This window comes from Chelonus insularis, unplaced genomic scaffold (assembly GCF_013357705.1).
Source record: "Chelonus insularis isolate UGA/USDA-ARS -01 unplaced genomic scaffold, ASM1335770v1 contig_135_pilon, whole genome shotgun sequence".
NCBI lineage: Eukaryota > Metazoa > Arthropoda > Insecta > Hymenoptera > Braconidae > Chelonus > Chelonus insularis.
Window position 1 is genome coordinate 1,303,873 of NW_023276376.1, and position 14,639 is coordinate 1,318,511.

At 30.4% G+C, this 14,639-nt stretch overlaps 2 protein-coding genes across 4 annotated transcripts; one reads left to right on the forward strand and one right to left on the reverse strand.

Annotated features, from left to right (window-relative positions):
• Nucleotides 1-73: 73 nt before the first annotated feature.
• Gbeta13F (guanine nucleotide-binding protein subunit beta-1) lies at nucleotides 74-7,954 on the forward strand. Of its 3 annotated transcripts, XM_035095403.1 has the most exons (7): nucleotides 4,105-4,502; nucleotides 4,592-4,679; nucleotides 5,424-5,858; nucleotides 6,434-6,579; nucleotides 6,664-7,159; nucleotides 7,229-7,445; nucleotides 7,607-7,954. In XM_035095403.1, exons 3-7 carry the CDS (start codon nucleotides 5,802-5,804, stop codon nucleotides 7,711-7,713), a joined length of 1,023 nt encoding a protein of 340 aa, XP_034951294.1. In that variant the 5' UTR covers nucleotides 4,105-4,502; nucleotides 4,592-4,679; nucleotides 5,424-5,801; the 3' UTR covers nucleotides 7,714-7,954. The 3 variants fall into 3 exon arrangements, with proteins under 3 accessions (XP_034951292.1, XP_034951294.1, XP_034951293.1); XM_035095401.1 differs by lacking the exons at nucleotides 4,105-4,502; nucleotides 4,592-4,679 and adding an exon at nucleotides 74-803; XM_035095402.1 differs by having other exon boundaries at nucleotides 4,105-4,679.
• Nucleotides 7,955-12,308: 4,354 nt separating this feature from the next.
• Nucleotides 12,309-14,289, reverse strand: dtr (defective transmitter release). The gene is made up of 6 exons (XM_035095649.1): nucleotides 14,236-14,289; nucleotides 13,901-14,124; nucleotides 13,508-13,821; nucleotides 13,284-13,426; nucleotides 13,048-13,211; nucleotides 12,309-12,975 (listed from the first exon to the last, which is right to left on the reverse strand). Exons 1-6 carry the CDS (start codon nucleotides 14,287-14,289, stop codon nucleotides 12,309-12,311), a joined length of 1,566 nt encoding a protein of 521 aa, XP_034951540.1.
• Between the last annotated feature and the right edge of the window lie 350 nt (nucleotides 14,290-14,639).

The following is a 14,639-nucleotide window of genomic DNA, read 5'->3' on the forward strand; positions in this document are numbered from 1 at the left end:
CAAGGAGCCCCGCCCGCCGACAAATTATCAAGGCGCCAACATCGCCATTGTTTGTCGTTGTCAACGGTTTTTTGTTAACATAATTCTTAATTCCTGTTGCTTATAATCATATCTGAAGGTTTCATTCACAATCAATGTCTAATGATTATAAAATAATGTATATAGAAATTAAGTTATTCAGTGATTGAATAAAATAATTAAAATATTGTTAAAAGACAAGTGTAAATAACAACAATAATCTCAAATTGTCAACGATTTATACTATGGACGCCATCTTCATGTTATAAATGATACTCTAAACAACAAATAAAAAAGAATTTGAGATTTATAGATTAGAGCAGTAATTAACTGATAAATAGTTAATTGTACCAATTAAACGACGTATGAATATAAAAATAATAAACAGAATTTTTTTTAGATCATTGATTGCTCAGTGTGATCTATTTACATACAAAGTTTATGTATACGAACGCGGCCATTTGTAAAATCCAATACGAACGAAGAGAGGAGAAAAAGAGAGAGAAAGAAAACTTGACGGAACGGCAGACCGGTCGTACCTGAGTAGCAAGCAAGTTGGGGTGTTTGTGAACGGATTTTAACGGTGAATCATTAATTCACCGTTTAAATTGGTGTAACGAGGACCGTGATAAACATAAATTAATTGTGTGATTAGTGTTTTTTACATTATCAATCCAAGGAATTAAATTTCTCAGTCAGTGAAACGAGAAGAGTCAGGAAAAAGGCGTGGAATCAGTATAGGAAAAATCTTGAAAAGATTTGGCTCCGTTTGGGAGCTTTTCCAGGTAATTGTCATTATTTTCGAATTGACTTATTGCCCATGAAACCTTTGACCTCAACAATTGATGAAAAATGCAGGATTTTTTAAGTTTTTGATTTTTCAGTTGAATTAAACATGAACAAGTAAAAGAGAGGTTGAGCCAGTCAACATGGCGGCCGCCTAGCCTCTATTCCTCTGTCAAATCTTCCTGTTTGATCGTTTATATCAAATTTTTATTTTGTTTTTTAATCATTATTTTATTATGGATTAATTCTTTGATTCTAGGATTATTGTAGAAAACAATAATCAAAAATCTTTTGATAATTATCGGTCTTCAGTTGTCTTCATTAAATTAGCCATTCATAATTGCATGAATGTTATTATTAATATTTTAGAGGTGTTATTAATTTTCGCCAATTACTGGCCCACAAATAGCCAACATATTGATTGAATAACAACAGAGCTAGTGGTGAAAATCGTTGCTTTGTAGTTAATATTTTTCAATTGTGTGACCTAATTATTTTATGAGCTACTTGAGTTATGAATTAATGTGTATTTGAATGAAGATCAAATAATAAAATGGTTTTCATGGAAAGGAAAGAGAAGGAAGAAATGGTGTAATACGCACGAGCATAATTTTTCTCTTGTGTAATGCGTGTATGCGTGGATTTCGGCGCATGCGAGTCGGAAGGAAGATTAAATGAAATAAGCAAGGTAACAGTTCAGTTTTTTATTCTTTATAAAAAAGGGATCATATCTTCTTGTTAACTGAATTCTATTTTCTTCAATAATTATTCAACTTTTAGGCCATGCTGACTCATCATGAGAAAAAATACTATTTGATTTGATAAGGCGAGAAATGGAACTTTTATAATTAAAAAGTAATGAATTTTATACATTAATCGGTTGGTTATCAAAATTACACTTAAATTTGTAGATAGAATATTTCTTAACTGCTTTTATTGGCTAGCCAATTGATAGAATGATGCAGCCGAGCTTTAAACTGTTTTAATTGTCTACAAAATATCGTAGTAAAGAGTTTTTTCTCTCCTTCTCTTCCTCTATTTTTTGTTCTTATGTATGTATACATGTGTCATATGATTTTATTACTAACAATGTAGACAAGTAAATGACACTGTCAGTATTTCACAATGCTCGGTTTCTGAATTAATATCAAGTAACAAAATAAGTGATCTTCCAGCTTAGCGTTGAAAGCTTACGTGAGACAGAGTCATATAAAAAGAGACATAAAGGAATGCTTGGATTATCGGCATTAACTTTCTTATTTTTTTAAAATGTTTTTTTAAGGATGAATCGCAGGAAAAAAACAAGATTTAGTAAGATATTGGCTACCGCAAAATGGTTAGTAGGACGCATCGGTTAACCTCAAAGAGAGGGTCAACGTATTTAGTGTGGATCGTAGCACAACTTGGCTTAACATAACGTAAGAGCAAAAGAGAGCATCAAGTTTGCTTTGCTGCTTCCCTCCGCTTGACCGGTCCACGTCCTGCAGCATTAAACGCTCTCTCAAACTCATTCAACCTAGTGATCAACACCGGATCAATTGTCCCTTTCTCACTGTTACTTTGCTTCCTCTCTTTCGTCTTCTCAGTCTCCAACTATGTGCATCATTTCAGTTAATCAGCTCAAATACTAGAATTAAATTTTTTTAAAACCAGAAATATGTGATGATGATGATATGTAATAAGGTTTCATATTCAACATTTCAATTTCACTCTGTCTTCGTTATTTACACTTAAATTATTACTAATTCAAAATGTATTTATCCCCAGTTTATTTCAACGTTTTTCCTCACATTGACGTCATTGTAACATTGTAAAAATAGATATCTCTGGTTTCAGTTTATCCAAGAGTTCTTTTGGCATGTTTGGATCCTTGAAAAGGTTGAAAAATGTTCACATGCTGAGTTCGAATGATAGTTCATTCCGGAATATTGATAGAAAATCGATTCTTCAAATATTGTTTATGAATTATCATATGGAAAATCAAGTCTATCAGAGAGTTGACATTTGTTGAAAATGACAAATCCAACTGTCAGTTTTCTTCTCAATCAAAAATTGGCGTTAACGCGCAGCATTCAGTACTCTATCTACGTCATTTAGTGACAGTTTGACGTCATTTATCTCTTATTTTTCCGCATTCTAAATTGTCTATTCTAATTTCTATTGTTTTTCTGCAACAATTTTATTGCTACTCTTATCATTCTAAAATATTTACAATGTTTCAAGTATTATATGAGTAAACAAAATCTACTAGAACTTATAGTTATATTTATATAATTATGAATTGCTAATTATAATCAAGCAGGTGTTCGTCGTCTTGAATTTGTTTAACCGTCATTCATTACACCAGCTGTTGTTCTTCAAGGTTAGCTGGTCATATTAAAAGAAATAACATTTTAAAAACTCACATATAGTTATTTTATCAAATCTATTCTACTTTACATCATATTCATTGTAAAACTTGTTCCAATTATTTACACAATTTAATAGATGTTTAAATGGAGTATTTACTTTTTTTCAAGTGAAAAAATATCAAGCATGAATAGTTAAAATTTTTAAAAAGTATTCAAAGTACTAGCTGATAAATATCTGATCAATAAAAAGATTTGGATAGACTAATGGCTTATAGAATGGTGAGAATTGAAGAGTAGTAGCAAGAAAAACCATTTTCCATCAAGACTCGTTTCTGTTCAATAGAAGCTATCTATATTAATCTTTTCTAATAACAATATACATATTGTATATGTTGGGAGTGATTAAGTAAAAAGACAATAGATGAGAGCGACGCTTAACTATGGCTCTCTGCTGTCTAATCGAACGTAATGTGGCTCGACTCATACACGAACACTAGACACATTCTCAATAAAGTGAGAAGGCCTGTAGAAAGGGTGAGAGAAGTATGAACGGAAAAAAGGGCTGTGAATGATGAACATAAACTTATTGACAACAGGCAGCAACAACCTGTCAGTTATTTTTCACCGCAATGGCCCTTTATTGTCCATACACATGTATATGCTTTACTCCTTATCCTGTTTTAGTTGTACCTATATCCAAGTTTCTTATTCTCTGCGACACTTTTTGCGTTTCCTGGGTGTGGTCTATTCACCAAGCGCGTCTTTCTCTTGCCGCTCGTCAGCGTTTATTTGATATCATGTTCTTCACTGGCTTTTCCGACAGAGCAAGGGCCGTCAGTAGCACCAGCAAGTCGGTATACAACATAGAAAACTGTTGAGAAACGTGTTGGGAGTCGCCACCAGAGTCGAAACGACCACAGTCTCGAGTGGGGCGCTGAGCTTCCCTCATCGATTTGGACTCGCACACGAACACCCACCAATACGCAACTCACGTCACCCTTCCTTCCTCATCGTCGTTGTCTCACTCACTCGCGTGAGCTTCCGTCGTCAATTCAAGTGTAGTGTGTAGTGTGCTTTTATATTACACTATCTACAGCTGCAGTTAACACTGTTTTTTTACCGTTATCTAGACTATTTTTATTACATCACTCTCGCTGGGTGTTTAAATTTTTTCCAATTCCAATGGATAAAAATTCACCAGCTACTTAACCAGTGTCATGTGTACTAGTGTAATACTCCAGTTCCATCAATTGAATATCCACCGGCTCTGCATTTTAATCAAGATTTCATCAACACCGTGATTCATTTCCAGTGCGGCTAGTCAATAGTTATTTTTATCAACTAAACGTATTATTCATATTATTCGTATATCGCTTTCTTATAGTTTTGAATGAATAAAAAAATTTTCATGGGAATTTTCTTTTTTGTGGTGCAAGTATAGACGCAAGTCGGAGGGGTGTGATATTGACGTCAAGAGGTTATGAAGAGGTGGAAATGATATCGTGACGATACGAGGCTGAGAAAGTATGAGCTACTACTTTTTTTTTATTATTACGAAAAAACATATTTTGTACTAATTTTTCGAGGTTCTTTCTACGATAGAAATACTTTCAACAATCTGGCCTCGTTCCAATTGATTTATAGTCTAGGCTTCTTTGTTTCCAGGGGCTTTAGGGGTATTTCCTGGTTTATTTGGAATTCACGCATGCGCTTTTCATCCACCCGGCGACACGACATCTCTTTCACGAGTTATCCAGCTCTTATATAAATTGATACCGGTTATTCTTTTGCCATTTTCAATCTCATATATCTTTTTAATATTCATCATTCCACCTTATTATCAAGTCAATAACATTCTCACCTTCCAAGTATCAACCCATCGTCTATCTTTGTTCAATGTAAAGCATCACTAAATTTTAATTAACTTTATCGATGATTAAATCTTAAATATACATGAAGATGTGAGGTGTTGGGAATGAATAAAGTTATAATAAACCAAGTTTTACATTGATATCTTGAATGAACGAAAAAGTAAATAAGCATAGATCCTGGCAAGGTCTTGACTAGGTCACGAGTATAGGCTCGTGGTGATTCGCTATGTAATACTAACGTATCAACAGGTATCGCGAACTTGCAGTTTCGATCATGACCATCAATTACAATGCCAAAAAGTTTAAGCATATTTTTGGCCGAATATATTGCCCAACCCCAAGCTCGTCCAAGAGGTAAATTTTTAAACTTGATTTAATTCTTTATTTACTATTTCAGGGGTGGCAACGACTGTGTTTGGAGGTGTCGACGACGGTGGTGGAGTGTTGGACGTCAGCAGAGAAAGGAAACTGTACAGCAGTGGATCCGGCTGGCGTCAGCAGGTGGCTAGAGAAGAGAATTTCTTGGTAGTGGCGTCGATTGACGCCAAGAAGGAAGCAGCACGTTCGTGCCAAAAAAGACATTTAGACATCGTCAAGAGGTGGAGACGGAAAAGAAGACGCCGGCCGTTGCTACTCTATTTATTTAATCAAACTTGTGGCTCGGTACCATCACGAGACCACTTGAATTTCTACTCTTCCCATATTTGAAATTATTTGTCCAATATCTGGACTATTTTCAATCAATAAATAAGATTGATAATTAGTCAACGCTATCATGAATGAATTAGAGAGTCTTCGCCAAGAGGCAGAAACCCTCAAAAATGCCATCCGGGTAAGTTAATCGATGACGCTTTAAAGTTATTGTTTTCAAGCAACAGTTGCTTACTTTTTTATATTAAAACCAACTTATTCTCTCATTGATTCAACTTGTTTTAGTTAACATTCATAAAATAGTTAAAGGTTATTTTGTTTTTAAAGTCGAATAAAAAAAATTTAGTAAAGTAAATAAAATATTAATAAAATTAAAAATCCTCACTACTATATAAACAGTTTATGGTGGAAAGAGGGAGAAAACCCGTACCGAGACAAGGCCTATATAGTAGTGGTAGTAGGGCGCGGCATAACCGTCGTTTCTCTGATCAATACACTACCATCCCTCGTTCTAACTCTCGTTCTCTAGCTCTTTCTCCTACATTTCTACAAGTTTGGCGGCTTTCATGAATCAGCCACATTTAAATCTACTAATAAATACCTTTTTATCGTTCAAGAGCAAGTTGAATAATCATTATTGATTTATAAAATTAAACAATAGATAAAAATTTTTCTTTACTTATAATGATAATTTATTTATTCATTAACCTAGTTATTATAAATAAAAATTGATTGATAATTTCATTTTTAATCTAGGATGCCAGAAAAGTTGCGTGCGACACGAGTCTCGTACAAGCAACAGCCGGAATGGAACCTATTGGCCGAATACAAATGCGAACAAGACGTACTCTTCGTGGTCATTTAGCTAAGATATATGCTATGCACTGGGGCAGTGACTCTAGGTAAATTAACAGCATCTATTTTCATCAAATTGAAGATTTTCCAAGCTTAAAAGTATTCTCTAATGTTTATTTTTAAATTTACAGAAACTTAGTATCAGCGTCGCAAGATGGTAAGCTAATTGTGTGGGATAGCTATACCACGAATAAAGTTCATGCAATTCCTCTTCGTTCATCATGGGTAATGACCTGCGCGTATGCTCCTTCGGGTAGTTATGTTGCTTGTGGTGGTCTCGACAATATTTGTTCCATCTACAGCTTGAAAACTCGAGAGGGTAATGTGCGAGTCAGTCGAGAACTTCCCGGACACACTGGTTATTTGTCGTGCTGTCGGTTTATTGACGACAATCAAATTGTCACCAGTTCTGGAGATATGTCCTGTGCTTTGTGGGACATTGAAACTGGTCAACAGTGTACTTCATTTATTGGTCACACTGGTGATGTTATGTCTTTATCCTTGGCACCAGATATGCGAACGTTTGTATCTGGTGCTTGCGATGCAAGCGCTAAACTCTGGGATATTCGTGAAGGTTCTTGCAAACAAACCTTCCCTGGCCATGAAAGTGATATCAATGCTGTTACGGTATTTATTTTTCCTTCATTTTTTAATAATATTTAACTATTTCAATCTCATCATGGCCTTTTTCAACAGTTTTTCCCGAATGGTTATGCCTTTGCGACGGGATCAGATGATGCAACTTGCAGACTCTTTGATATTCGAGCAGACCAGGAACTTGCCATGTACAGTCACGACAATATTATTTGCGGTATCACAAGCGTAGCGTTTAGCAAAAGTGGTAGACTGTTATTGGCTGGTTATGATGATTTTAATTGCAATGTTTGGGATTCAATGAAAAGCGAACGTGCAGGTGAGAATTTTTATACCATAATTAATAATAGTTTACAGAGAAGAGAAAATTTTTTATTTGCCCTTCTCTCATAATATAGAGAAGTTTTTTGGTTATTTTAATTTATTTTGATCAGTTAGCATGTATTTTATGTTTATTCATTTATCAAAATTTATAACCAGGTATTTTGGCTGGACACGATAATCGTGTTTCTTGTTTGGGAGTGACCGAAGACGGTATGGCAGTCGCAACAGGTTCCTGGGACTCTTTCTTACGTATCTGGAACTAAACTGTGAGTGTTATCGATATGTTTATTTAAACAATCAGTTGCAGTAAATCAGCATTCAGCACATAAGTATCAATTACCACTACCAGACTACAAAACTCGTCTGCATGCCAAGAGAGAAAATGATGATGATAGTAAAATGCGTAAATATTAGTCGCGTATATATGAGTTGAGTTTGTCGATTAATATTACTCATACGAGCATACTTCGACATAAGAGACGTAATAATACAGAAAAAAGAAAATTGGAAAAGAAATTATTTTGTTTCTTTTCGGTAAGAATACGAGACTAATTTTGTGTTCAACGTATATTGTAAATTAAGTGGATTCCATGAATGTTATAATAGAAGAATAAAACTTTAAACAAATTCAAAGGCAGATAAGGAACAAGTAGTATGCGATCTTGGTAAAAGAACGAATAGCTCGAGTTGTTTTTTACTCGCACAAAATAAGTGAATTAGAAAAAAAAATGATAATGAAAAATTAATAGATGAATGAAAGACAGTTTTTCGTTGCTTCAGAGCGATACAACTTATCATTTTAAAAAATGATAAAATCATGTATGAGTGATGACAGATGATGTAAGAACGCAAAAATAAAAAACTTATATAATAAGGTTCAAGGTACATCTGCCGACAGGATATATTAAGGATGTAGGTAGTTGCGGGATTCCGAACTAAGCACATAAAATGTTTCACAAATCTTCGCGTAAATCTTATACGCACACGATAAACACAAAAACTAAAATCACTAAAAATTCTGTGTTAATTTTTTCATAATTTTTTTTAACGTAATGTTATTTATTTTGTATAGACCTGTTTTTGCCATATATTAACTATCATTCAAATATTTAGTAAATCAAGTGGGTAAGAAAGAGTTCTCAATACTGAAAAAAAAAATAGATTAAAAGTCTAATATTTTAAATTCATTTTATTTGTTTCTCTGTCACTTTGATATTTTTCGATGTTTGTCATTGCCAAGGGGAACAGTTATATTAAGCAACTTTATGTTGTAAACATTTTTTTTTTCTTATCGTACGTTAAATAAAAAATTGACGAATATTACTGATACAAGATAAAAAGTAATATCAGTTACAAAAATGGAATAGGACCCAAAGATGAGAATTGAAAATGTTCTTTTGTTTGATATAAAGTGTTAATATGAGTTACTCTTTTTCTTTGATAAAATTGAAATCAAATTTTTTAACTGTATTTTCATCATTAGATAGATATTCACCAATCAATAAAAATAACAACAATAATAATAAGAACAAGTAATAAAAAAAAAAAAATACGGTGTATGCATTTAAAAAATTGTAATAATATTAATGGTAATAACTGTAATTTATAATTGTAATAATGAATATAATAATGATTAATAATATTTAATAATAAATAATCATATAAGGTATCAAATTAATGATTATTTTACGGCAGGATATGGCTAGAATACCAATTGTAAATTTTAATACAATTAATATTATTATGTCTTCTCTGTTTTAAAAAAATTCATATTTTATATTTAAGAATGGATTCATCTGAATCTTACGAACAAATTTTTAAGTATTTAATGATAGTTTTTGTTTGTCAATGAATTTATTGTTTGAAGAGAATGAATTTTATTCAACTACTGTATTTAATAATTAATTATCGAATCTATACTATTTTATTCTCTTCATTTTATAAAAATCGATGAACGCGTGATGAATAAATTTTCAATAGAATTGAGTAAATATAAACGCAAAGCTAAAAAAATAAGTTGACTGACTTATTATTTTTTACATGAAAGCCGATTATGTGAAGGATCTGAACATTTTTTGTATCTAGTAGACATTATTCTGTAAACTACTTCCCTTTTGTACTTTGAATGCAATTTATCGCTACATCGTGCTTCTTTCTTCATTCTTGAAAAAAAAAATTTTTATTCAACGTAATGACTTGTGTGTAATCAATTTTATCTATTGGAAAAATAATAATTATTGAAGAATGGAGAGAAGTTCGATGATTAACAACATGATTACAAAATTAAGCATTATAATTATGTATCTAGTCATAGTAAGGCACATGCAAATGTGGAAACGTGAATACATTGGTTTATTATAATTAAAATCAATGAAAATTTATAACTTTGTTAAAAAGATTTGACAGTATCATCAGGTTTCACGTTTCTTCTTCATTCATTTTTTTTTATTATATTTATTATTAGTTTGAAATTTTGATCATGTCCTTTATCCTTAATCATTCTCCTTACATTTACATTATAATCAATAATAATCGTAAATTGGAGAAATAATAAATCATTCTTGTGAATTTTAATATAAAAAATGTGTAAGAATACATAAGATTACAAATAAAAATGTTTTCATACTATCAAAAAACTTGGGTCCTATTTCAAATTGCTGAAAACTCTTTAAATATTTGATTAAACATATGATAAATATGATATATGTGAATGGCAAATTTATACCTTTACCTTTTTCTGATGATCTGTTTTTCATAAAACTGATAAATTTTCTATTGACATTGTTTTTGTTTATAATATTATTTTACATTAATTGGATCAAATGACGTCTTTATGAATTAAGCATATAAGACGTCAGCAACAACTGCCTCCTTCGAGTTATTGAAAAAATATATATACAGAAAAAATACGTGAGAATAGAATATTTAATCAGAAATGAAACAAAAACGTAAGAATAATTTTTAAATTTACTGCATATATTTCTTATTCGTAAAATTACACTACGAATAATTTAATACCTATTTAAATTGTATTTAAAAAATAATTAAAAAATGAAGTGTAAGGGAGTACAAGCCAAAAAAAAAATAATATGTATATTTACTGAAATAAATGGAGGGCACGTGTCTTTACTGTTAAACGGTAGATAGACAAGAAGGTTTCAAAAATTTTTTATATAACATTATTATTACATACTTACGTATAACGGTATTCTCTATTATGGAGTAACCGTTGATAAACTGATAGCAGACGACGTAAAAAAAATTACAAAAAATAACAAAAAAAAAAAAATTATAAGCAAACAAATAAAAACTATGTCGCTTCAATTTTTATTTTCTTTCAAGTAACAATGTAAAATCTATTATACAATCTTTGTACGCCTTTATTTGCTTCTGAAACAACTTTTTTACCATACTTGACAATTACACATAGACCCGTTGTTGACTGCATTTACTTGCATACCACTCACATATTAAATCATATATTAATAACAAAAACTACTAAAAAAATTTTAAAAATACAAAAAAAAAAAAAAATATGTAGATTTTTCAAGGATTTGATACCAATATTTCGCTTATTTATTGATTGTAAAACAAATGTTTTTTTTAAATTTCTTATTCATTATTTTAAATCTGCTGAACATCGTTATCTCGCTGTCTAATGGTTAAGAGTAAACATGCGATAAAAAATAACAAATAGACTAAGGTAATTAAAGGAAAATTGTAAAAGCTTTATTTCTGTCTTTTGCAAACTATTTCAAATTTTTTTGTCTTCATTAGTGACAAATATTCGGTGAATTTGTGACGCATTATCTTAATAATGTACATGATAAATAAGAAATAAATAACTGAGAATGAAAATGACAAAAAATCGAGTGAAAGAAATGAAACAAAACCAAAGACAAGGGTATACGTAAAATAAATGTTGAGTATGTCGCACACATAATGTTGTGAAAAAATAAAATCATAAATAATTAAAAGAAAAAGATAGTGAAACACTACTACAAATGCATACACACTTGAGGATAAATTAATTAAATACAATTAAAGAAGAAGAAAATGAAACTAAAAAAAAAACAAATTTAGTTAAATCAAGGATATAAATATAAATGAATATATATAAATATATATATATAAATATATATATATGTAATTATAGAAATTTCGAGACATTAAACTAAAACAAAGTGTGTTTGAATTAAATTAAAATGATGATGGTCCAAAAGTGAATTAATCTCGCTCTAGGTTCGTTGAGAATATATTTATTGTTACCCATATGATAAAGATAAACTGCGTGAAAATTTTTTTTATTGATAATTAAATGTTTCTTCCTTCAAATCACTTTCTAAATAATCTGAATAAAATGAAAAAAAGATTTTAGAAGGAGAATCATGATTTTTTCACAAATAATGAGATGAGAAATTTTTTCAATTTCATGGGCTTTTTAATATTTAGAAATCAAATAAAAGCCCATTTTGTGGGTGAATAAAAATGAATGATAAGTACATAAATATAATGAAAATTAATATTACAAAAATGAAATAAATGAAAAAAAACTCGTAATTGCATTTTAATAAACTCGCCTGTAATTACGACAGTGTCATGATGTCTGAACAATTTCATTTTTATTGTTTTGAATAAAAAAGAAAAATAAACGAGGTGAATAGCCAGGTCATCTGACACTGACGGAATTATTTATATTTATTCATCAATCATCAATCAACGTATTGATAAGAAAATATTCATTTTCATGACCTCATCATACTTCACACGAAGCTCATCTTCCAACATCATACATCACTATAATAAATGTGAATGTGGATAAAAGAAAAAATAAAATGTACGTAGGTCTTAATCTGTTTTATTTACTTTGTGCTACCTGCATTTCTAATGACTGTGATATACTTTTATTTTGTGTTATTTCAGATATTTCAGATCTTAAAGCATCTTCATTATCTTTACTTTCGATTACTTCTATCAACGGCCTTTTTGGTACTTCAACTTTCACTAAAAAGTTTTCCTCGTTGTCAATATCTTCACTCCCTTTAACTTCTTCTATTTCCATACCAGATTTTTCTAGAATTTTATCCGTCACGTTTGATGTATTTTCATGATAATTATTATTTTTTGTAGAATCTGTCACATCTATTAGAGGCTTCCTTGGCATTTCAAAACCCATTGATAGAGGAATCTTTCTTAAGACACTCAAATCTAAAATATTTTTTCCTTCTTCCTCGATTATCTCTTCATCTATTTTTTGAGTAAAATCTTCATCAGAAGAGGAATGAAATATTCTAAAGATTTCTGAATCTCCTGATGATTCATCAATATTTTCTAGTTCTGCATCTTGATCATTTTTTTCAGTTAATGATTCATCCTCTGATAATTGTGTTAAAGTTTCTTTGCTTCTATTTTCATGCTCTTTCCTTATTTTTAATAGTCTAAAAACACTATCATGAATTTTTTGCTGCTCTGCTTCTTGCCACCTTTTTCGTTCAGCCATTTCTTCTTCATTGCCACCACGTTCCCTATTGATTTAAAATCAGTTTCATTTTTTTTTTTTTTTAAATAACTGGGTATTAAAGCAAGTTTTTTCATACCAAGCTTGAGCACAAGCCCGTTCTAGAGGAAATACTGGTCGATCATCCAGGTATCGAAGATTTTTACATTTTAATATCATTGTTTTCCGGTATACTTGAATAGATCTTAGTACTGGATTACCCATTAGTGTCAATACACGCAGAGATTTCATAGAAGCAAATACCTATAATTTTTAATAAATAAATTAAACTTCAATCAATCATTTTTATTAATTGATTTGTTGATAATAAAATACCTCAATTATTGCTGCAGCTTCTAAACGATTATGTGAAATATCTAAGATGGAAAGGTTTTCTAGGTATTTTAGATGATCAATGTCTTCCACATGTTGTAAAAAGTTGTGAGATATATTTAAAGTATTTAACAGTTTTAAACTATCTGAATGAAGTATTAAAAAATAATCAGATTTAAAAGATAACAAATAATATGATATCAATTAATTGACAAATAATATTTTACCAAGATTTTCAATTTTCTTGATCATATTGTGGGATAAATTGAGAGTATCGAGTTTCATCAAACATTCCAGATTTTCAATCTTACCAATCAAATTGTGATGCAGATAAAGACATTTTAATTCAATCTGATTATCCAAGTTTGCAATCTCACGAATACCATTATTTTCCAACCAAAGGCACTTCAGGCCAGTGTATTTCACTAGATTTTCAATGAAAGAAAATCCTTTGTAGTGAAGATACAGAACATCATTAAGATATGGAGTATGATAGAGATTGTGTTCTTTACAATGTTTCATTAAAAAGGCTTCTGTCATTCTTAAAATAATAGATTTTTTTTCTACTATTTTAAATATTTAAAAAAAAATAATTCAATGAAAAAAGTTATCTTACCAACCTTACACCATGTTTCTTTTCATCAAAGTCATATATTTTGTCTTCTACAGGGACTTTTTTTTCACATTCCAGAGAATCTTGTGAATCAGTAAAACTTTCTAAACTTATTGTTATTTTATTTTCATCATTTTTACCACTATTATCTAACTGTTTAATAATATCTTTTTTTTCTAAAGGATTTTCAATGGAATCTGTCTGACTTAATTCAACATTATTTTGCTCTTTCTCGAAAAGAATATCTAATGTTGTCAAAGCTTCATTTTTTTCCTTTTCTATTATCATTTTTTCAACTTGAATGACACCGTTTATTTTTTTCACGTCATCTTCACTACTGACCTTGCCAATGTTCATCTTGTCAAGAGCTTCAAGAGCACCTTTAACTTCTGCCATTTACAAAAGATTATCAGTGAATCAGATCGTCTTCAAAGTTGAAGAAATAACTTATGATAAAAAACTGCTTTATATGAGGAAAGCATTAACCGGAAACAAGAGAATATAATAGAGAAAAGTACCATAGCAACGTAGACAAGCTGCATGTTTGTTCGATATTGAAAAAGACAGAATAATAAAATTTTATCTCATGAATAAAAATATATAAATCAAAATATTATTTACAATTTTTCAACAAGCATTTTCACCAATATAATAATGGATTTTCTGTCATCATTTCAAAGTAAAAAAAGTTTTTCTACTTTATCATGTTAACATATTTAAATTTTATTTTAATTTTATCTTATAAG